This window comes from Macrotis lagotis, chromosome X (genome assembly GCF_037893015.1).
Source record: "Macrotis lagotis isolate mMagLag1 chromosome X, bilby.v1.9.chrom.fasta, whole genome shotgun sequence".
In the NCBI taxonomy this organism is placed as follows: Eukaryota; Metazoa; Chordata; class Mammalia; order Peramelemorphia; family Peramelidae; genus Macrotis; species Macrotis lagotis.
Window position 1 is genome coordinate 170,416,046 of NC_133666.1, and position 24,014 is coordinate 170,440,059.

General features: G+C 39.4%; 1 protein-coding gene across 4 annotated transcripts in view; it reads left to right on the forward strand.

Annotated features, from left to right (window-relative positions):
• The window catches only part of LOC141502971 (tubulin polyglutamylase complex subunit 2-like), a 50,182-nt gene that overhangs the window by 19,045 nt on the left and 7,123 nt on the right, over nucleotides 1-24,014 (forward strand). The window contains exons 4-7 of one of the 4 annotated variants that reach the window (XM_074208012.1): nucleotides 8,213-8,341; nucleotides 11,337-11,450; nucleotides 12,428-12,582; nucleotides 15,617-18,152. In XM_074208012.1, coding sequence (XP_074064113.1) covers nucleotides 8,213-8,341; nucleotides 11,337-11,450; nucleotides 12,428-12,582; nucleotides 15,617-15,847 — 629 coding nt within the window. In that variant the 3' untranslated portion in view covers nucleotides 15,848-18,152. Of the gene's footprint in view, nucleotides 1-8,212; nucleotides 8,342-11,336; nucleotides 11,451-12,424; nucleotides 12,583-15,616; nucleotides 18,155-24,014 lie in introns of those variants that run through there. The other 3 variants (XM_074208011.1, XM_074208014.1, XM_074208013.1) reach the window with 3 other exon arrangements.

Consider the following 24,014-nt stretch of genomic DNA (forward strand, 5'->3'; position numbering starts at 1 on the left):
AAGAGGACAAAATTTGTTACTAATCTGTCAGTTATTTGTAACTAAGTTGCCTCTGTAAAGACCACAGACTTGTCATCAGAGCTAAGATCAGAAATTTTTTTTAAAAAAGTAAGAAGAGCCAGTGGAGCCAAGATGGTGACAAGAAGGGATGAGTCTTAGGTGCTCTCTGATAAAACTTGCAACTAAGGACTCTAACTAAACCTTTGAGAGACAGAACCCATAAAGGGACCCAGTGAGGCAGTTCTCCTACTCAAGGTAACCTGGAAAAGAGCAGAAAGGCTCTGCTCCCCAGGGTCAGAGGGGTGGCCCACCAGAGGGGCGGCCCGCCAGAGCAAAAGAACTTCAGCCTCCCGGAGGCAGCCCCAAGGCGCTGGGAGCCCCAACTCACAGCAGCGGGGAGTCTCCTGAGCTGCACCCCGGGGAGCACCAGGCACAAAGTGGGGGAACAGCGGGGGACCTCTGCCAGAGCGAGCACGTGGAGCCCAGCCCTCAGGGCACACAGCCAGCAGCTTGGTCTTTCTGCAGCCTAGACCTGGAAACAGAAGCAGGTGGAGCAGGTAAGCAGGAGCCTCCAGGGCATGAGCCCATTGAGCTGAGGGAGGGGAGTGAAGAGAGAGAGAGACTGCAGAGCTCTGTCCTCTGCCGCTGGAACAGGACTCTGGGGCTCTGACCACATTCAGATCCTGATAGCAGTCTAGGCCCCCCCCCATAGAACATCAGGGCCCCCCCACCTCAGCCCCGTGGCAGAGGGGGACACTTATGGTCATTCACAAACTAGGAGGGAGGACAGAGCCTCACAAACTGAGACCCTTGTGGGAGTGTCCCAAAAGCTCAGGAACCACCCCAAAACCAGGCCCAGGCTGGGAAAATGAGCAAGCAGAGAAACAAGAGGAAGACCACTGAGAAATATTTTGCATAGGAGCCCAAGAAGGATCAAAATACTCAGTCTGAAAATGAGGAAGCACAAGCTCCTGCATCTAAAGACTCCAAGAAAAACAGAAATTGGGCTCAGGCTATGACAGAGCTCAAAAAAGACTTTGAAAATCAAATGAGGGAGTTAGAAGAAAAACTGGGAAAAGAAAGGAGAGAGATGCAGGAAAAACATGAAAATGAAGTCAGCAGCTAAGTCAAGGAAATCCAAAAAAATGCTGAAGAAAATAGCATGCTAAAAACCAGCTTAGGTCAAATGGATAAAACAGTTCAAAAAAGTTATTGAGGAGAAGAATGCTTTAAAAAGCAAAATTGGCCAGATGGAAAAAGAGATAAGAAAACTCTCTGAGGATTACAAATCCTTCAGACAAAGAATAGAATTCAGGGAGATTGATCAATTTACCAGAAATCAGGAATCAATACTTCAAAACCAAAAAAATGAAAAATTAGAAGAAAATGTGAAATATCTCATTGAAAAAACAACTGATATGGAAAACAGACTTAGGAAAGATAATTTAAAAATTATTGGAATACCTGCAAGTCATGATCAGGAAAAGAGCCTTGACATCATTTTCAAAGAATTACTGCAGGAAAATTGCCCTGATATTCTAGAAGCAGAGGGCAAAACAGAAATGGAGAGAATCTACCGATCCCCCAAGAAAGAGATCCCAAAAAACCAACCCCTAGGAATATTATAGCCAAGTTCCAGAACTCCCAAGTCAAAAAGAAAATATTACAAGCAGCCAGAAGGACACAGTTCAAATATCGTGGAGCTGCAGTCAGGATCACACAGGACTTAGCAGCAACTACATTGGAAGCTCGTAAGGCTTGGAATATAATATACCAGAAGGCAAAAGAGCTTAGAATGCAGCCAAGAATGAACTACCCAGCAAGGCTGAATGTCCTCTTCCAAGGAAAAAAAGATGGACTTTCAATGAACCAGGGGAATTTCAAATGTTCCTTTTGGAATGGCCAGAGCTGAACAGAAGGTTTGATTTTCAGATACAGAACTCAGGTGAAGCATGGAGATTGGAGGAGAGGAGGGAAATATGAGTGACTTAATGATGATGAACTGCATATATTCCTGCATAGAAAAATGACACTGATAATACTCATATGAACTTTCTCAGTTAATAGAGCAGGTAGAGGGAGTTTTTATAGTTGAAGCACAGGAGAAAGCTGAATTTGAAGATAAAATATGGTGTAAAAATGGAGTCAATAGAAAAAAAGGGAAATGTAATGGGAGAAAGAAAAAGGAGAGGGGGAATAGGCCAAGATATTTCATATAATAAGATTTTTTTTTAATTACAATGAGCTATTGCAATGATATGGAAGGGGGAAGGCAAGGGGGAATGAGGGAATCTTCGCTCTCATCAGAGATGGCTAGGAGAGGAAACAGCAAATATACTCAATAGGGTATAAGCATCTGGAGTAAGAAGGGGGGGGGGACAGGAGGAAGGGGTGGGGATGTGAATGAAGGAGGAGAGGATGGACCATGGGGGGAGAGTGGTCAGATATAACACATTTTCTTTTTTACATCTTGCAAGGGTCTGGGATTGGAAGGCCTGTCCAGGACCATAGGGCCAGGTGGATTCTGGGCCTAAGGGGTGGTATGGGGGCTCAGGGCTTCTTGGCCCCAGGACCAGGGATCTGTCTGGTGCGCCACTCAGCGACCCTACAGCAGAGTCAGAGTGAAAGGAGAGAGAAAATATAGTACATGGTAGTGGAGAAATAAGAAAGGAGGGAGTCATGATCAGCAATGGCAATGTTGGAAAAAATATGGAAGCAACTTTTGCTATGGACTTACCATAAAGAATGCGATCCACCCATGACAGAGTTGTTGGTGTTGGAACAAAGACTGAAGCACATTTTTTATTATTATTATTATTTGGGGGAGGGTGCAGGGCAAATGGGGCTAGGTGGCCTGCCTGGGGCCACATAGCAGGGTGATCTTTGGGTGTCTGAGGCTGGATTTGGACCTGGGTGCTCCTGGCTCAAGGGCCAATGCTCGGTCTGCCACCCAGCCACCCCTACTATTATTACTATTTTATTTTATTTTGGGTCTTTTTTTTCCTTCTTTTTGGTTTTTGCAGGGCAGTGGGGATCGGGTGGCTTGCATGTCACATGGCTGGGTGATTGTTGGGTCTACCGGGCTGGATGTGGGCTTGGATGCTCGTGGCTCCAGGACTGGTGCTTCCGTCCATTGCGCCACCTGGCCATACCTACAATTATTACTATTATTTTTTTAATTTTAATTTTTTTTCTCTCCCCTTTACTTTATCGCCCAAGCAAGTCTATATTCATGGCGGGGAGGGGTGTTTTGTTTACTCTTAAACAAGAATATTTTATTAATGTAAAAAAAAATTTGTACGAAATGAGAATTAAAAAATAAAATAAAATAAATGAAAAAAATAAAAAAGTAAGAAGAAATAATAATAATGATAAAAAATGGCATATAACTTAATACAATCCTGAATAATTTCAACAAGAAATTGACAGAACTGGGAACTGGATGGCAGAAATGACATCAATACTGATTACAATAATCTTGCATTTAAACTTAACCAGTAAAATTAATTGTCACAACAAGAGGTAGAAAGTATCTTATTCCACTGTCATCCGATTTGCTTGCTAAACAGAGAGATAGCTGCCAAAGGCAACATCAAGTTAGACTATAAACTTGTTTGTAATATCTTGCCAAAAAAAGATAATGAACGATTATAAGCAGTATAGTTTTGTAAAGCAGAGGAAAAACAGTTGGAGGGCAAAATCAGTTTAAAGAAAGTTTGGCAAGATGTCCAACTAAGCAAGGTCATTCCAAGGACATTTGAGGACAGAAACAGAAGAAAATGAAAAAGATTCGTAAAAATTACTAAGGAGAGTAGAACTACCACTCTTGGACTATCTTGTCATAGTCCTAGCTATGCTTACAGAAGCAGAAAAAAATAGTACTTAAAAGAACAAAGACCAAAAAAAAAAAGCAACCAATATATACCAAGTGCATCTAGAAGAGATCTATGTAGGAGGCAAAACAGTTGTGAGGACTTTGAAGTATCACTATGCAAGCTATCTAAAGAAAGGCATGGGGGGAAAGAAACTAAGACTATATTTAAAAAGGCTATGAAAATGGTATCCCTAACTGGATACTCTGCCTTTGTAAAATCTTAATGAAAGTCATCTGTATGCAAATCAAGAGCATTCTTGACTTGAGACATTAACTGGGAACAAAGGAAGCTTTCTCAAACAATATTGAACAATTGACTGAAGGATGTAGAGAATATAAAATCCCAACATACTGTTGGTTGATTGGGTATGAACAGATATTTGATTTGGTCAAATCAATTAATAAGCATTTATTTAGTTCTTTTTAAACATGATGTCCCTCATCCATACAGCAAATTCACTGAAGATTCTTTGAAAACTTTAGCAATAGATGATAAGCATCAGTTAAGGCTTTAAACAAGGAAATGCTTGTCCATCAAAGATGTTCACATCTGAAGAGGATCCAGCACAGAGTCTCAAGGTGAAGAAGGATCCATGTAGATGATTTGGTCTTCCAGATGCTCTTGCTTCCATCTTCTCCTTACAGGTGCAACCCCACATGATAAGCCATCCTTTTGTGGTCCTGCAGAAAATCAGATGACCCAATTATTCAGAATAATGTTAAGACACATTTTCTGTGACAATAAGTATGGGGCCTCCACATTTCCTCTTGGCTTCCAAATTGCTTCACTTTCCTTTTATCTTTTTATAGGCAGAAATAATTTTTGTGAGATGGTTGGGTTTTATTACTACAAATTTGAAAAAAAATCTTTTTTTCAAAGGGTCCTAGCTCAGGAAGCTAAAGCCTAATGGACCTTCCTCTTTAACTCTAATTGGGTGGACCTCAGGGCCTTTTCCTACTTTCTTATTCTTTAGCAAGTGTAACTTGAATCCTTAAAGGATTTCAACCACATGAAAACTCTTGTAGATTAAGCAACATAAATCCTCCATGATAGCGTAGACCATGCCATGCATTGCTGTGGTCAGAATGAATGCATCACTGGTGGCCAAACTTCAATAGATAGGCCTCTTCAAACTTAGCAAGGTTGGTTCTTGCACTACCAATAGTCTGTCACTGAGCCTGTCTTTGAAACCTTTGTAGCTTCATAGAAACAGCCAGTGCCTTGGGGTAGCCCTGGAGATTTCACTGTCATCTTCATACAATAAGGGAAACACTGAAGTAGGATTTTAGTGGAAAATACTAAGTATCTTTCTCCTCCTAGTAGAGATGGCAGAATTAAAGCTGAATCCAAATTTTTATTTATTTATTTTTATTAAAGATATTATTTGAGTTTTACAATTTTGAATCCAAAGATTTTTGCAGAAACAGTCTGACAAGTTAATTATTTTAACCATAATATTGCCTGCATCAATTTCCCACATACAAATATTAAATTTGCTTCTCTGAAAGATGCTATTTTCCTAGAGTTTCTTTTTGCAAGAAAATTTCCTAGAAATGCAATTTTAAAAATGTAGTTTCATTTTGTAGGAGTTTTAACCAAGTTGCCAGCCTTCCCCAGTGTGTGATTGATCTCATATCAGGCTCCCCATTTTCACTACCAACACTTTCATAGCTTCTGTTTCACTCTTCATCATATATTGTCAAAAGCAATATACTCTCAGACTAATCAGCTTCAGTGAAACAGAAGCTATTTTACTATAGACATGAAAATTTTTCTCAGACTATGTATAAAAGCCAGCATCTTATTGTATAGATGCTTGGCTTTTGAGTCAAGAATATCTAGGTTCCAGGATATACTTTATATATATGGCCAAATCACTTCTAAGTGGTCCCAGGCAACATTCTAGAATTATAAGTTGCAGGTGAGTTGCTGATCTACTTCAGTGAAGGGAGCTATTACACTTGGATCCTCCTATACTGCCAAAATCACAGTTTAGGAAAAATAAGCTACCTGTGGGGCAATAATTCAAGGACTCCTAGAACTTTAGTTGGAAGGGTTCTTTGAGGCCATTTTGTCCAAACTCCTAATTATTACAGATATCCCCAGAGGCCCAGGGAAGGGACTTGCCCAAGGTCACACAGGTAGGTAATAGTTGATTCATCCAGAATTTACACCCAGGTCTTCTGACTCCAAATCCATAGCCCATTTAGCTGGTTTTCAGTTTCTTCACCCCCTTCTCTGCATACATACCAGTTTATCAGTGTTTTTTTTTGAAATGTGATGCCTCATACTGAACACTGTACTCCAGATCTGGTCTGACCAACATAGAGGAGAGTCAGGAGTATGCTAGTGAATGTTTAACAATCAGAATGGGGGTGTGTGTGTGTGTGTGTGTGTGTGTACACAATATACTTTTAAATTTAATTTGCATTAAACTGTAGTATATGTATGTCATGGAACACTATTGTTCTAATAGAAACCAGGAGGGATGGGAATTCAGGGAAGCCTGGAGGGATTTGTGTGAACTGAGGCTGAGTGAGATGAGCAGAACCAGAAAAACACTGCACACCCTAACAGCAATGGGGGTGATATTCAACCTTGATGGACTCACTCATTCCACCAGTGCAACAATCAGGGACAATTTGGGACTCCCTGCAATGGAGAATACCACCTGTATCCAGAGAAAGAACTGTGGAGTTTGAACAAAGAGCAAGGACTATTACCTTTAATTTAGGGGAAAAAAAAACCCGATATCTTATTGTCTGATTATGTGATCTCTTATACTTTATGTTTGTTCCTTAAGGATATGATTTCTCTCTCATCACATTCAATTTGTATCAATGTGTACCATGGAAACAATGTAAAGACTGGCAAATTGCCTTCTGTGGGGGTAGGGGAAGGGAAGTAAGATTAGGGGGAAAAATTGTAAAATTCAAAATAAATAAAATCTTTAAGTAAAATAAAAATAAAGGGGCGGCTAGGTGAAGCAGTGGGTAAAGCACCTGCCCTGGAGTCAGGAGTACCTGGGTTCAAATCCGGTCTCAGACACTTAATAATTACCTAGCTGTGTGGCCTTGGGCAAGCCACTTAACCCCATTGCCTTGCAAAAACCTAAAAAATAAAAAAATATAATAAATAAGTTTAATCTGCATTATTAAAATATTCTCTCACTTTCTGAAGTCTTGACAATTAGCACAATAGTAAATCAGACCCTGATTTTTGAGTTTGCCAATTTCTGAGGTGTTAAATACTCAAAGTAAAATTTTAACACTTGGCTCTCTTGAGCTTCTACAGCCTCCTTTGTCCTGGTCATTTGACTTCTGTTAATGCAAACTGAGATGATGTTACTTTTTCTGGTAGCCCTCATTCGGTTGGCTCATTGAACTGATATCAGAGCTGTAGATCTTTTTCACATAAATTATTTCTGTGTATAAGAAATTGAGTTTTATCCTGTTTGGACAGCAAATCTTACTGATTTTATTTTAATATTTTAGTAAAGTTATCAGAATTCATCTGATCCCTTTCTAGCCTTTGTCCTCTATCCCCAGGTCCCTGAAAAGTCTCTCTACTGTGTCTGTTCCCCTTTCTTCTTCTACCCTATCCAGGCTGACCACTCTCTGACCTCTGAGAAAACAGTATATCATCTGATCTCTGGCCCAGCCTCAGGGGTATTTCTGAACAAGCTCCCCTTAGTTCCCAAAGTAGATATAACTTGGTTACTAGCTCCTAGGAGAAAAGAATTCTTTCACTAACAGTTCTTTGCTCCCTGCCTGGATGCCTGGTTTTTCTTTTGATCTGCCTTTCAAACTGGAATCCAGAGTCCTCCCGTTTTTCCTATCAGTATCAGAGGTATCTTCTGTTATCCATTGTCTCTTAATCCATCATTCACTCTGGTATGGCATCCTTTTCTCAGATCACACAGAAGGCAACTGGAGGAATGTAGTGGAGAGCTAGCAATTCCTCACTTATAGCAGGGGCATTTTTGTCAGCAAGAGAAGGATTCCTTAGGACTCTGATGTAATGGGAAGAGAATGGTACTTGGAGTCAGGAAAGACCTGGGTTCAAATTTCACCTCTGACATTTACTGTGTTTACATTTACTTCTTCATTGGTGAAATGAAGGTAACAACAGTTTAGGTATTTGCCTCATAGGATTCAAATGAAAAAAGACTTTCTAAACCTTAAAGTGATGGTAATGACCATAGCCCCAATTATCCTTTGTCAGTGGCATTCTGCTGCTCAAAGAAAAGGTGATGAATCTATCCATCCAAATATACTCACCCTTCTCTTGTGAGGAGGGTCACTGACACTCTGCCCCTTCTCTCATTGTTTTTGCAGATCAACCTGTGCCATTGGGCTGCCTGGTGATTAACAGCATTGCAAACTTGACTCAGCTCACCCAGTCTGCTATGTATACACTTCCCAATTCACCAACTCTGGAGGATCTAGATGATGAGGAAGATGAAGGTACCAAGAATGCCCCCAAGGGATTGTTGTCTAGTACAGAAAACATAGGGTATCCTTATGTTATTTTGATTTTAATTCTTCTCTAGAGGCTTAGAGATCTTTTTCATCTCTCTTCTTCAGTTTCCACTGATAGCCATACCTTCCCCCCCATTTCATTTCATTTTCACTTGGAAAGTTTTCATCTAGCTGACTCACTTTGGTCTTTCCTTCGGGGCCACACACACACACACACACACACACACACCCCAACCAGGTTTCCTAAGACATTGCCCAGACATCATCATGTCACTCTCCTGCTCAGGAGCTTTGAATGGCCTCCAAGGGTCTTCAGGATACAATCCAAACCCCTCAAGGTGATTTCCAAGGTCTTTCATAGCTTTCCCCTATTCAACCTAGCCAAGGCAAAGCTTCCACTGTAGTAAGGTCCTCCAGCAAATTTACCATCCTTGCAAGCCATTCCCTTTTCCCTCCCAGCTTGTAACATTTCCACTCTCTCTTCATTCCTTCAAAGCCCAATTTGTCTCACTTCTTCCATAAAACCCAGTGTTCTGTCTCTTCTCAAATTCTCACAGTGCTTTCTGTCGAGATTAGTAGTCTCCAAACTTTTTTTTTTTAATTTTGGGAGGCATTTGGGGTTAAGTGACTTTTCCAGGATCATACAACTAGTAACTATCTGAAGCCAGATTGAATTCAGATTCTCCTGACTCCAGGACTGGTGAGCTATCCACTGTGCTTCCTACCTACTCCATCTCCAAACTTTTTTAACCCTTTTCAGTAAATTTATTTTGGCATGCTCACTCAATACATGTGGATTTACTTATTTTAAAATTATGTACAAGCATACTAATAGTGACATAATTTATAAAACTTATCTGAAAAATAGACTTTAAAAAAGGATGAGGTAAAGATGAAATAATATCTGGTCCTAGAATTAGTAGAGTGTAGTGAAGTTTATTGGATAGAGAAGTACCATGGTCAGACCTATACTGTAGGAAAATCACTTTGTAGTTGTGAGGAGGATTAATTGGAGAGGGGAAAAGATGGAGTAGAGAAACCAAAGAAAAAAACATGACCATGATCTAAGAAGGGAGGTGGTAGCTGTGTGAGTAAAGAGGGGACAGATGGGAGAGATATTCTGGAAGTAGAAATGATAAAATATGGTAACTACTTGAATATATGAGGACTAGCAAAAACAAGTTTTCAAGAATAATGCCAAGATTTCAAGCATAGATAATTAAGAGGAACAATAGAAATAGGGAAGTTCAGAAGAGAGATAAGTCTTTTTTGGGGTGGGAGTGAATATTGACTTCTGTTTTGGACATATTGAATTTGAGGTATCTCTAGGACATCTAGTTCAAAATGTTGAATAGATAGTTAATGATGTAGATTTGGAGCCTAAAAGAGACAAGAATTTATAGCTAGTGGAAATTTGTAAATGTGATCATTAAAACCATGGGAACTGATGATGTCACCAAATGAAAGAATGTTCACAAAGAGAGCAGTTTCATTTGAATGGGAAATCAAGGATGAAGAAGAGGTTGAAAACATGGATGATTGGGAGGATGAAAGGAATTCTAAAGGAATTAGGGAAGTTTGAGAAAAGGGTGGTTTGGGGAAGAAAGATAATGTAATCATAACCCATCCATTCTCAGTGTGTGTGGCTTATTGTTTCCTATTGAAAAATGAAAAAATAGGAAGTAGGGACTTTATTCATCTACCACTGCCTCTTCTCCTTTCCTAAGTTATATCTGCCTTGAGGAGCCGATATCAACTGTTGCCATGGAAGTTGAGCAGTGGGAGAAGACAGGAGACTATTGATGGTAATAGTTATGTTGGAGGTGATGCCAGGATTGCCTGTGGGACAGAATAGTTGCAAGAAAGAAAGATATGTAACCCATCTTCTTGCCCTCAAATTGGTTGGTCACTTCTCTTCAGGTTGTAGCTCTATTAGTATCATTTTATATCCCTCCCAGGGGTCCCAGGACCCACTTTGGAGACTAGTGGTATAGACCATATAAGCTTATACTTGTTTCTATAAATTATTCTGCTTGTCAGTCATTTCCTGGTTCTGAGTATTTTCTCCCTATCTAAGTTGTAAGAGGACAAAAAACTAGTAAATTAATAATTTACTTCAACCATTTAATAAATATTTATTCATAGGATTATGGATTTAGAGCTGGAAGGGTCACAGAACTCATTTAACTCATCTACCACTTTTCAACATTAATCAGGGCCATGTTAAGTAAAAGCTCATATAATACCTTAATACCTTAAGGTGTATATAATTTTTTCTTGCAACAACCCTATGAGCTAAGTTATGCAAGTATTATTCTCATCTTAATAGTAAAGAAACTAGGGCAGTTAGGTGGTATAGTGGGTAGAGCACCAGCTCTGATATCAGGAGGACCTAAGTCAAATCCAACCTCAGACACTTGATACTAGCTGTATGACCTTGGACAAGTCACTTCACTCCACTGCCCTCTTCCCCCCCCAAAATGAAGAAACTATATCTGAGAGAGTCTAAATGACTTGCCCAAGTGACTACATGTTAAGAAATGTCAGTCTAATCTCTGACTCTAAGACTAATACACATTAATGCATAATTCCAAGAGTAATCTTTTTTAAAGGCTCCTTGAGTTCTTTTAACATTACTATGTCTTCATTGGACCTAATAATCTAATAGCACCCCAAACAATTCCATTAACATTGCTGTGCCCCACCTTCCTTCTTGTTCCATCTAGTGATGATTAGAGTGAGGACAGCAGAGGTCATCTGGTGGGTGACAGCTACTTGTATGTAGGATTTACTTGACTGAAACTTGAAAAAAAATTGCAAATATTTCTGAGCTACTTAGGAAGCACATCATAACTTTGACTCCATTGCTCCTGGAGTCATTCCATTAAAGTCAGGTGTTGGCCTTCAGGCCCAGTCTCCTTAAAGTTAACTGTGTATTGACTGGTGTTTGAATTTTATTATTAATTTCTGGGTTTTGCAGATAATGAAGACCAGCCAGAGAAGCCCCACTTTGACTCTCGAAATATCATATTTGAGTTGGATTCCTGCAATGGAAATGGCAAAGTGTGTCTTGTCTATAAAAGGACTTCGCCAGGTAAAATACAAGGGGAGGAAGTATATACTATATATAGTATATATATATATATAGTATATATATTAGTATAGTATATATTAGCTGGGATTCTGGAGCCCCTAAAAAGCTACTTCCCCTCCACCACCTCTTTCACACATGGTCTTTTGTTTCCTTCTCCAAATTTGTAAGTCCCTTAGTAGGCCTTCTTTAATAACAGTCTTTAGGTTACTTTATGGTTTCTCCCAAAATCATATTAGAATGACTCTAAAAGAGTCATTTCCCTCTGACTATCCCCTCATATTATTTACCTTTTTAAGCATTTGCAAAACATAGCCCCCCCCTTCTCAGGAGCAATCTAAAAGAAAAAAAAACATTTTAAACAAATTAGAAAAGGGAAAGGAAATAGCCTAACTTCTCAAATCTTGTAAAATGAGTACCTGATTTCATACAGTAGTCAATCAGTAAGCATCTATTAAGTGTCTATTATATTCTAGACTTGTGCTAAGAACTGGTAGTATGAAAAAAAAAAGGCAAAAGACAGACGCTGCTCTCAAGGATTTAGAATGATGTGGTCACCTGAGAGGCAATAGCTTACCCCTGAGCTAAGACACTGGTCCAGAGGCAGAGACTCTAGTAGGAAGTTAGATGCATTGCCTGGAAGGACACCAGCCAGCAGTTCACTCTATTGAAATATAGTTATCAAAATATTTTAAAAGCAAGTTCATAGTTCTCAAGTTAAGTACTCCTGCAGGATTATAACTTGGAAGTATGTTTCTTTTATGTTTAAATTTAAACAAATCTATTTATATACACACACACATAAATATGTATGTATGTGCGTGTTTATGTATATTTACAAAGACACACCTGCAGATATACACATATATGTATAATGTGTGTATATATACTTTAGATATACTGGTGAGAATATATATGAATAAGTATGTAAAATAGGCATTCCTCAGAGGCTGTTTCTTTCTTTTCCATTCTCTCAGTAGCCAAAGAGAGCAAGATCTGGTTCCTGGACAGAGCTTTATATTGGCACTTTCTCACAGACAGCTTCACTGCCTACTACCGCCTACTGATCACCCACTTGGGCCTCCCCCAGTGGCAGTATGCCTTCACCAGCTATGGTGTTAGCCCACAGGCCAAGGTAGGAAAAGAGGTTTTAAGTTTCTCAGGCTTTTCTGGTCCTTGAAGCATCTCTCCCAGATAACCTGGGCTGCCTCCTACTCACTCCCTATTCTTCCGCACCCTTATCTAGCTCCTGTCCCCAGCAAACCCTAGTCTTCTGGAAAATATGCACACTGGGAGTGGGAGAAAAAGGGCATAAGTAACCCTGAGTTCTAGTTCTGGCTTTGCCATGTACTTGCTGTATAATTGAGCAAATCACTTAACCTCTATGAGTCTCAGTTTACTCATTTCTCCAGTGGCATTAATAATTCTTGTCATTCCTTTGACTATTCTCACATGTTGTGAAGAGTCCAGTCATCTCAATGAGAAGCCATGACATCAAGAAATCTGCTGTGGGCATTTTCATAGGAAGTAACTGCCAATTATTAGCTTGATCTATCCCATTGAATTTTAGGTTGTATACAGTATCTGTCTTCCTGCCAGCATTAGGAAGAATTAAATACACATTAATCTCCCTGGTTGAAGAGAAGGAAGTCTATAGTCCTGATTATTAGGCAGGATAAAGAGTTACTTAATGTGGAAGAAATGATCCAAGAAACAAAAAATTGAGAGGTGACAAGGGGGGATTGAACCTAGGGTCAAGAGGGTGGCAAATAATAGAATGTGACACAAGGGAGAAAGAGAATAAAATTGAATTATTCAAGCCCTATGTAAATCCATTCCTTTAATTTGCTCTCACACTCATGGATTTGGTCTCCAGAGGCTGGTTGCTATCCCAAGTTGTAGGATATCTTATCAGTCTGGTCTCTTCACGGTATCATGTATGAACCCCAAAACAGTGCTTTCCATTAACAGGCAGGCAGTAGATAAAAATTAGTTCTTAGCAAAGACATTTACTAAGATGAAACAAAGTAATACAGCATAAAGTTAAGACTATAATTGTAGTGAAGCACACATCTCCACTACTTCAGAGCCTTACTTCATTTCAATAAGTATTTACTAAGGGTGTTAGGCTATGGGATGCAAATTTTTAAAATGAAATAATCCACACCCTCAATGAAGTTTTCTCCTGGAGTAAATATAATATGTATATTAATAAGCATATCAATATAAGATAATCTGAGAAGAGAGAGAGCACTAACAAGTGGTGGCAACAAGGAAGGTTTCATAGAGGAGATATGTGCCACACCGACCCTTAAAGGAAGGATTCTGAGAGGCAGAGATGAAAAGGAAAGGAATTCTACCTTGTGAAAATTTAGAGGCAGGAGATTGAATGCCAGCTTTAGGGAAAGCTAATAAATAGTCTGTTGTGACTAGAACATAGAATACATAAAGGAAATGTAAAATAAAACAAGTCTAGAAGCCAGTTTAATGAGTTTTGTTTTAGGGATAATCTAGAGCCACTGAGCTTTCTAAGGAGAGTGACTTGGTCATATTATGCTATAGAAAAATTATACTGGCAGCCATATGGAAAATGGCCTGGGAGATTTAGATGCAAGAAAACCATTAAGGAGGTAGTTACAATTGTATAGGTGAGCATTGAAGAACTGAACCAGGATCATGGTAAGGCAGCAGATGTGGAAGTTAGATCAATGAGACTTGGCAACTGCCCTGTAAGTACCCCGATTCCAGAACTGACTTGTGTCAGTGATATAATGAAGGATGGACATTTTGTACATTGGCTAGGAATTGGGCTAGATGCCCTCAAAGTCATTTTTTAACTCTTTCTAATTATATGAAATGGGATTTGAATAAGAAATTAGGGAAATTTCAAGCTAGAAGAGAACTTAGAAATTCTTAAGTTGACTTTTTTTTTTAAATCAACCACAAGCATTTATTGTGTCCAGATATGCTGTTCTAGACGATGGGAATATAAATGCAAAAGGGAGATAATCCCTGTCTTCAAGGAATTACAGTTCAGGAAGTACATACAGTATGTTCAAAAATAAATAAATAGAGGAAACATAAAAAACAAATACATGGTAATTGTCTGAAGCACAAATAACCAGCTTCTAAAGGAGGTAACATAGGAACTAAACTTTGAAGGGAGCTAGGGTTCCAAGAAGGGCATCTAGGTGGCATAATGGATAGTGTGCCAGACCTGGAATTAAGAAAGCTCAACTTTGTGAGTTCAGATCTGCTGTCAGTCAAGTTACTCGATCCTGTTTGCCTCAGTTCCTTCATCTGTAAAATGAGCTGGAGAAAGAGATGGCAAACCACTCCAGTATCTTTGCCGAGAAAACCCTAAATGGAATCACAAAGAACTGGAAACCACTGAAAGGATTAAACAACAACAACAACAAAAGTTTCAAGAAGTGGAGGTGAATAAAGAGAACATTGCAGCCTGGGCAAAGGCAAGGAGGTAGGAAGTCTGGAATCAGATTGCAACAGTCTTTTAAAGCCAAATAGAGGAGTTCTCTATTCTAAAGGCAATAGGGAGCCACTGATGCTTCTTGGGAAAAGAATCTGTAGTCATCCCTGCACTTTAGAAATGTCAGTTTGCATGTGAAGAGTGGATGTAGGGAGACCAATTAGAAGGCTCTTCCCAAAGTCCTAGTGAGAAATGGTGAGGAGCTGATAACTCCTTCATCTTTAAGATGAGAAATCTAGAAACCCTAGGTAAGTGACTTATCTAGGGGATAATGGGTGAAAGACATGAAAGCTTTTTTAAAAATGACCCAGCGCTCTACAAGAGAAGAGTGGCATTGCTAGGTCCAAGGCTCCCCAGAGCCTCCAGGCTTGGGCCCCCTGCCCCCAGTGATGTAGCAGCAGGGTTTGTGAGGCAGAACTCAGCTCAGCTCAGCTCCACCAGGACTGGGTCACTGCATGGCAAAGATGATATACAAAATGCTGAGGATAGACAGGGCTGGTCATCATCCCTTACCTCAACCCAGGGAGGACTGTGCCCTATGGTGGTTATTTTATAATCCTTTTGTCCACCCCTGTCTGCCTCTGTGTCCCCAGCCCCTCCTTCCACGCTGAGCTGGCAGAGAGCAATTTTTCAAACTCTGATCGATGGTTCTTTGGGTCTCTCTCTCTGTTCTTCTGTTCAGCAATGGTTCAACATGTATAAACCCATCACCTACAATACCCCAGTGCTCACAGAAGAGACTGACTACTTTATAAACAAGCTAGACCCCAACAAGGTGTTCAAGAATAAGGCCAAAACCTTGGCCCCCACCAAGAGAGGGGGGACCCCACACCCTCCAGGCTCCCAGAAAGGATCATCAAGTTCCTCCTCTACCAGGTCTTCCTCTGCTTCTGGAAACCCCATCAGAAAGTGAGCAGCTCCTTCCAGATGGGTTCTTCCTCTGCACTGGGAGAGCTCAAGGCTCTTACCTTCCCTCTCAATGTGGCTCAAATATGTGAGCCTGGGTCCCACCCGAAGGCCCAGGACTGTGCCACCCAGCTAGCAGTGGTGTTCCACTCTTCTTACAAGCCATCCAAGGGAGCAGGGGACAGTCTTAATCCCTTCTGGATCTAAGGAAAAGTATGATGAGACCCAGAACACTGATCAGAGAAGCCCCCCTTACTCCCTTTACTTCCCATCCCATGTCACACTCTTGAGGAGTTTTAACATTCTGTCATCCTCCATAATAACATAAGCCAGAGTCACCTGCTTTCCACCACCTCAGCTTTTTTTTCCCTGAATGAAAGTGGACATGACGCAGGGGAACATCCATTCAGTAACATGTTGCTCAGCTGGATTATTGTTGGATCAAAGCCTTGACAGCTGCTGAAAAACCCCAGATTCCTTCTCCCCCCCACCAAGAATTGCCACATTTAATGCCCTGTTTGTTTTTCATTATCAGTGGAGTCAAACCAAGAAAGTGTCTTCTCCCCAGGTCTGGAGGTGTTTTCACCTCTCAGTGTCTCAAAGGGGTTCATTTTTCTGTCGTTTACTGCTAAAATGAAATGTTTGCTTCCAGAAGATTGTTTTGGAATAAAAATGAAACTGCCTAACCATTTTAACCTGCTTCTGTCTGATTGCTTGAGAAAACTCTCTGAGAGCTTAACTTCATTATTATACTGAGTTAATAATCCCAGCATCTGGAGCAGATTTTATTTCAGGATAAAGGATGGCCACATGAATACAGAAAACAGTCCATCATCAGTGTATTCATGGAAGAAGATAGCAAGAAATAATACTACTACTTTTATAGTGTTAGAGTTTTCAAAACATTTTCACACTTGATCTCATTTGATCCCCATAATAATCTTGCAAGGTAGGTATTATCCCCATTTTATAGATTAAGTAAACTGACAAGAGTCACACAGCTGGTATAAAATTTGAACTCAAGTCTCTATTTAAGTCTTATTTTATGATGATTGAGATTTTATTTTATTTTCTCAGTTACATGTTATGAAAGTTTTTCAACATTCATCACTTGCATATTTATAAGTTACACATTTTTCTACCATCCTCGCTTCCTACCCCCTCCTCTCATTGGTGAATAATCTAGTAACAGTTATACATATTCATTTGTGTTTAACATGTTTACATATTAGTCATTTTGTATATGAGAAGTTAGGATGAAGGGAAAAGAAAGAAAACCATGAGGTAGGAAGGAAAAACATAAGAGAAATTTTTTTTAAGTAAACATAGTATCCATTCAGATTCTGTTGGATTTTTTAGTTTTTTTTTCCCCTCTGGATATGGATGATGCTATCATAACAGGTCTCCCAGAGTTATCCCAGATCTTGGAAATGCTGAGAGGAGCTGTATCCATCACAGTTGGTCAACTCATAATGGTGTTGTTAATGTGAACAATACTCTCATTCAGCATCAGATCCCATAAGTCATTCCATGCTTCTCTAGAGTCCGACCATTCATGCTTTCTTATAGAACAATAGTGCTCCATAATATTCATATACAATAACTTGTTTGGCCATTCTCCAGTTGATGGGCATCCAAGACTTCTCATTTTATAGATAGCCCAGAGAAGGGATCAAATGGCTAGAGCTAGATTTTTTCTTTTTTTCATTTAATATTTTATTTTCTCCCCAAATACATGTAAAAACAATTTTAACATTTTTTTCAACTTTTGAGTTCCAAATTCTTTCTCACCCCCCCATCCTGAGAAGACAAGCAGTTTGGCATAGGGTTATACATGTGTAAGTCATGCAAAAATACATTTCCATATAAGTCATGATATGAAATTAAGTGAAAAAAACAACAAAAACATAAAGAAAAAGGGCTTTGATCTGCATTCAGGTTCTACCAATTCTTTATCTGAAGATGAACAGTAACTTTCATCATCAAGTCCTACAGAATTATCTTGGATCACTTATTGCTGAGAATAAAAAAATTACAGATAAATAAGTCCATTGTTTTTGGAGAACACCCTGCTTGCCATTTCTTATAGCACAATAATAATTCATCACAATTATATACAATTTGTTTACCCATTGCCCAATTAATTCCTATCTATGGCTGAACAAATTGTGGTACATGAATGTGATGGAGAACTATTGTTCTGTAAGAAATCATGAGCAGGGGCAGCTAGGTGACACAGTGGATAGAGCACCAGCCCTGGAGTCAGGAGGACCCGAGTTCAAATCCAGCATCAGACACTTAATAATTGCCTAGCTGTGTGACCTTGGACAAGTTACTTAACCCCATTGCCTCAAATAAATAAATAAATAAATGAAGAGATGAATGAATAAATAAATAAATAAATAAAAATTTTAAAAAACAAGTTTACAATTTTTTTCAACAAGCAAGCATTTGTTTTCTCCCATCCTACCCCAATTAAATAGATATATAAAAAACTTTCATAACAAGGGTAGTGTCAAGCAAAAAAAGTGTGTTACACAATTTGAGTTCTTTCCTTTGTCAGGAAAGAGGTAGACCGGCTTCTTCTGAGTCCTCTGAAATTATGGTTGACACTGCCCTGATCAAATCCTGTCCCAGACACTCACTAGCTGTGCCACCCTGGGCCAGTCACTCTCTGTTGGCCTTAATCCCTTGGAGAAGAAAATTACAAGTCATTCTAGTCTTTTTGCCAAGAAAACCCCATACAGGGTCACAAAGAGTCAGATACATCTAAACAACTACACTGAGAAGAATTCTTAAGACTTAAGACTTGACTATGGATGGGCCATAGGCTCCCCCACACAGCTAGAACCAGCCTCTCAATTGAGGAAGGATCCTACTTCATATCTCTGTTTCTCAGCCATCACCTATCCTTTACAGAGGATTCTACCCATCATCCTGGCAAGTTGTATAGCAGAGTCCTTAGTTTCTAAAACAGGCTATAACTGTGTGTCTAGTAAAAAAAAAAAAAAAGGTGTTTTTTTTTCCTTTGCAATAACTTAGTAACTATATAATTGTTCTCTTGTTCCAAGAGAACACTTCATCTGCATCAGTTCTTACAAATGTTCTTGGAATTCTCTGAACCCATACCCTTTCATCATTGCTTATGGCACAACAGTATTCCTTTACTTATCTCCATTTAAAACCTACCTAAAGTTTAAAAATGACTTGAGATTATCATTAGTGGTTAATCTACCCATAGGTGTTGAGTTTGATTTTATTTCATTTTTCAATATTAACTCACATTAAAGTTTACAAAACATTTTCCTCAAAATTCTGTGAATCATGTTGGACTAAAATTTTCCTTATTTTTACCAGTGGGACTGGTATTCAAATCCATTCTTTAACTCCCCCCTGGCTGGGTCACCTGGACTAAGTCTCTTAACTTCTGAAAACCCAAGGTCAGTGAGGGTCAAACTTCAATAGTTACAGAGGGCTACATAATGATTTAGAAAATCACAAATTAGCATTATTTTATTTTTATATATTTGTTAAACATTTCCTCAGTTACATTTTGAGTTGATTCTTCAACTTACCAGGATCTCTAACCTAGCAGAGTTTCCTTTAAGTCCCAATTGAAATACCAGAATCTTTCTGGTGGGATTGGGTGGCCTGTCCAGGACCACAGGGCCGGGTGGTTGCTGGGTCTCTGGGATGGGATGTAAGTTTGAGGCCTCTTGGCCCCCAGGGTTGGTGCTCTGTCCACTGTGCCACTCAGCTGCCCCGCAGCACATTTTTGAAGAGGGACAGAGTGAAAGGAGAGAGAAAACATAGTAGATGATAGTGGGGAGGAATGGGGGAATTACAATCATCAGCAACAACTGGAAAAATATGGAAGTAACTTCTGTGATGAACTTATGGTAAAGAATGAGATCCACCCAGGACAGAGCTGATGGTATTAGAACACAGATTGAAATGCATTTTTTTCTCTTTCACTTTATTTCTCATGAGGTTTTATATTTTTATGGGGGAGAGGGGGTATTATGTTTACTCTTAAACAAGAATGTTTTAGTAATGTGTAAAGAAAATAAAAAATAAAAAGAAAGAAATCCCACTTTCCACAAGAAGCTTCTCTTTTTTTTTAAAGAAAGATTTTATCTATTTTGAGTTTTATAATTTTTCCCCTATTCTTGCTTCCCCCCCTCACAGAAGGCATTCTGTTAGTCTTTACATTGTTTCCATGGTATACAGTGATCTAAGTTGAATGCGATGAGAGAGAAATCATATCCTTAAGAAAAATAAAATATAAGAGAGCAAAATTACATAATAAGATAACGGTTTCTCCCCCCCCCTAAATTGAAGGTAATAGTCTTTGGTCTTTGTTCAAACTCCACAATTCTTTCTTGGATACAGATGGTATTCTCTATTGCAGATATCTCAAAATTGTCCCTAATTGTTGCACTGTTGGAATGAGCAAGTCCATCAAGGTTGGTCATCACTCCTATGTTGCTGTTAGGGTGGTTCTGCTGGTTCTGCTCATCTTGCTCAGCATCAGTTCATGTAAATTCTTCCATGAAGAAGCCTCTCTTAATTCCAGTGCTTTCCCTTTTTAAATTATTTCTTATTTATTCTGTTTATAGCTTTCTGGGGAAGCTAGTGGATAGAGAGTTCTAGGCCAGGAATCAGGAAGACATATCTTCCCAAGTTCAAATGTGACTTCAGATACTTTACTAGCTGTGTGACCCAGAGTAAGTCACTTTACCCTGTTTGCCTTGGTTTTCTCATCTGTAAAATGAGGTAGAAAAGGAAATGACAAACCACTCCTGTATCTTTGCCAAAAAAAACCCCCAATGGAATCACAGAATCAGATGTGACTTAACAACAACAGAGCTTGCTCTGTATGTGTGTGTGTGTGTGTGTGTGTGTGTGTGTGTGTGTGTGTGTGTGTGTATCTTTCAGGTTTACAAAGTTCTTTACTTACAATTCTGTGCATTATGGAGGGTCAGCTAAGTGGTTCAGTGGATTAGCCCTGAGTTCAAATTTGAATTCAGACTCTTATTAGCTGTGTGACTGACCCTGGGCAAGGCACTTAACCTAATTTGCTTCAGTTTCCTCATCTGTAAAAGAGCTGGAGAAGGAAATGGCAAACGACCTTCCATGGTCACATAGAGTTGAACTCATCTAAATAACAGCAGTATTATTATTATTATCCCTATTTTATACATAAACTGATGTTCAGAAAAATAATGTGACTTGGGAAAACCAGCTGTCCAAGCTCACTGTTCTTACCAGAAATGTATGTTTATATCAGATTATTAGATCCAACTTCTAGGGAACTGTGTTCTCTTTATCCACAGGAGTAAAAATATAATTCTCTCCAGGGAGAACAGAACTAGAACCCAAAGGTCTATAAAGAACAACAGTCTAAAGCTCAAGGCGGGGCCCCTTTACCCCAAGGTGTGGAATTCCATGGGGAAAGACTAAGAACAAGGGAGGCCCAAGACCAAGGAGTAAAGTTCATATGGCGCCAAGCAGAGCATGTTAAAATGGTTAAGAGATTAATGACAATTGTGTGAATTCTCTCTTCCTCTCAACTTCCTTCCTCCATTTTCATTAATAGACTAGTTGGCTGGGCAACCAACTCCCAACTTCATCACTTCTACCAAAAGAAGCCTTGTTTCAGGCTATATCCTCCTCAAGGGCCCAAGGCCAGGCATCCAGGCAGCAGTTGATTTCCTGAAGATTTTTCCTCTGTTGACCAGTATTCATTTTTTTTCCCTCTTAGGGACTGGGAGGTTGGAGAGGAGGAGTGGGGGGGGGAATGGATAGAAACCTATGGAATACTTCCTCCTCCTCTCCACTTTCATCTCTATTCCACCTTGATTTGAAATCTAGCAACTTGAACTCAAATCCCAACACAGTGATCATGGGCAAATTAATTTAACCCAAACCTTTCTTCATCTGTAAAAATGAGATGAATAATTTTTGAATTACTTAACTCTCAGGTAATAAATGCTTTGTAAACATAAAATCCTAAGTCATTATTAATTTTTTTTATTATTATTATCCTCATTAACCAAGGACAGGACCTATAATCCCATGCTTCCCCAGTTATTACCTCCTTTGCCCTCCCCATCCTTCCCAAGTGAAAAGTTCTTGGAATTGCTATGGTAAAGGGCAGCTAGGTGGTGCAATGGATAAAACACTGGCCTGGGAGTCAGGAGTCCCTGAGTTCAAATTCAACCTCAGATCCTTAATAATTACCTAGCTGTGTGACCTTGGGTAAGTCACTTAACCCCATTGCCCTGTCCCCCCCCAAAAAAGAATTTCTATGGTAGTCCAAAAATATTCTATGATTTGGGGAACATGATCTTATGACAGTATGAACCCACTTCATCCTTCTATTTAATATCCCTTCTTCCTATTTCCAGAGACTTTCATGTCTCATGTTTGTAAAGAAGACACCTAGCTGGCAAGTCCCCAACACACCCTGGGCTGTTAAACTAAAAATGAGAAACCAGTCTCTTTCTAGGATTCCCTCTTTTTTTTTTAGGTTTTTGCAAGGCAGATGGGGTTAAGTGGCTTGCCCAAGGCCACACAGCTAGGTAATTATTAAGTGTCTGAGATCATATTTGAACCCAGGTCCTCCTGACTCCAGGGCCAGGGCTTTATCCACCGCCACCTAGCTACCCCTAGTATTCCCTCTTTGCCTTGTTCCTTGTGTCTTTTTTTCTCAACAGTTTATTTAGTTACTATGTGTCAGAAATTCAGAAATTATGCTGAACTGTGGTTACACAAAGAAAGGCAAAAACAGTCCCTACCCCCAAGGAACTCATGATCTAAGGTGGAGACCACATGCAAATCAAAACTTTATACAGAATTAGCAATGCTCACAAAAGACAGTTGCCAGCACAAGGAGGACCAGGAAAGGCTTCCTTATAAAGGTTGAAATTTAAAAAGCCAAGGAAGACAGAAGGCAGAGATGAGAAGGGAGAGCAATTCTAGACAGCTAGGTGGTGCAGATGTACCAAGTCAGGAGATGGAGATCTTGGACAAAGAACAGAAAAGAGGAAAGTATTGAATGGGAGTGGGAGTGGGGCTGAAGGGAAGTGGGCAAGGATCAAAACAGGAAAGGTTTGGTGTGGTGGCCAAGTAAATAGTGAGTATCAAGTTTATATCTGTGTAAGAAAGATTTTTCTAGGAATTGATTCCCAGAAACTCAGGTTACACAAGTTTGGGAGGTCAGGAACCAGACTTCTGAGAAAGAGAAAAAGAGAATGAGAGAGAGAGAGAGAGAGAATTTTTTGATGGAGAAAGAATTTTGGACATAGTTGGAAGATGCCCTGGTTGGAAAAATGGAGTCATCTTTTTTTTAATCTTATAGTATTTTTTCCAATTTCATATAAAAATAGTGTTCAACATTCAAGTTAGTAAAATTTTCTCCCTCCCTCCTTTCCTTCCCCAGCCAAGATAGCAAGCAATCTGATATAGATTACACTTATACAATGTTTAACATATTTCTTTATTAGTCATGTTGAAAAAGAAGAAAAATCAAAAAAAGGGAAAACCATGAGAAAGAAAAAACAAAAAAACCCCAGATTTTTGAAAAAAATGAAAATCATATGCTTTGATCAAAGCAGAACCCATTTTCAGTGGGATGCCCATAATCATTATTTGTGCCATACATTTAGGAGGGTAGGGGATTCCTACATTTGGGGAAAATGAACACAATCTACATCAATGAAATTTATTTTGAAGATGAGCCTGGAATTTACTACTTGTGGAAGAAATAGGCAAGATACCTAGTTTTTTTGAGTCCAGAGCGCATCATAATTGACAATGTGTACTTTATTCAACTAAACAAACATCTATTAATTTCCTACCAAAACAAGACATTGTGCTAGGGACTGAGTTGATTTCATAATTGGGTGCTATTTCCAGGAAGCCTCCCTTGAACTGCCTGCCACCTTCCTTCATGGTGTCATAGATTCAGAGTTGGCTTAGAATATCTAGAGTTCAACCCCATCACATTGCAAACAAGGAAATCAAGAAAGTGACTTGCCCAAGGTTACACAGCTAGTAAAAAATTTGACACCAGAATTTCAACCCAGGTCTTCTTGACTCAAAGTCTAGCCTCCTACCCACTAGACCAAGCTACCACTATAGTAACCTTTTCCATTTCAGTGCAGTAGAAC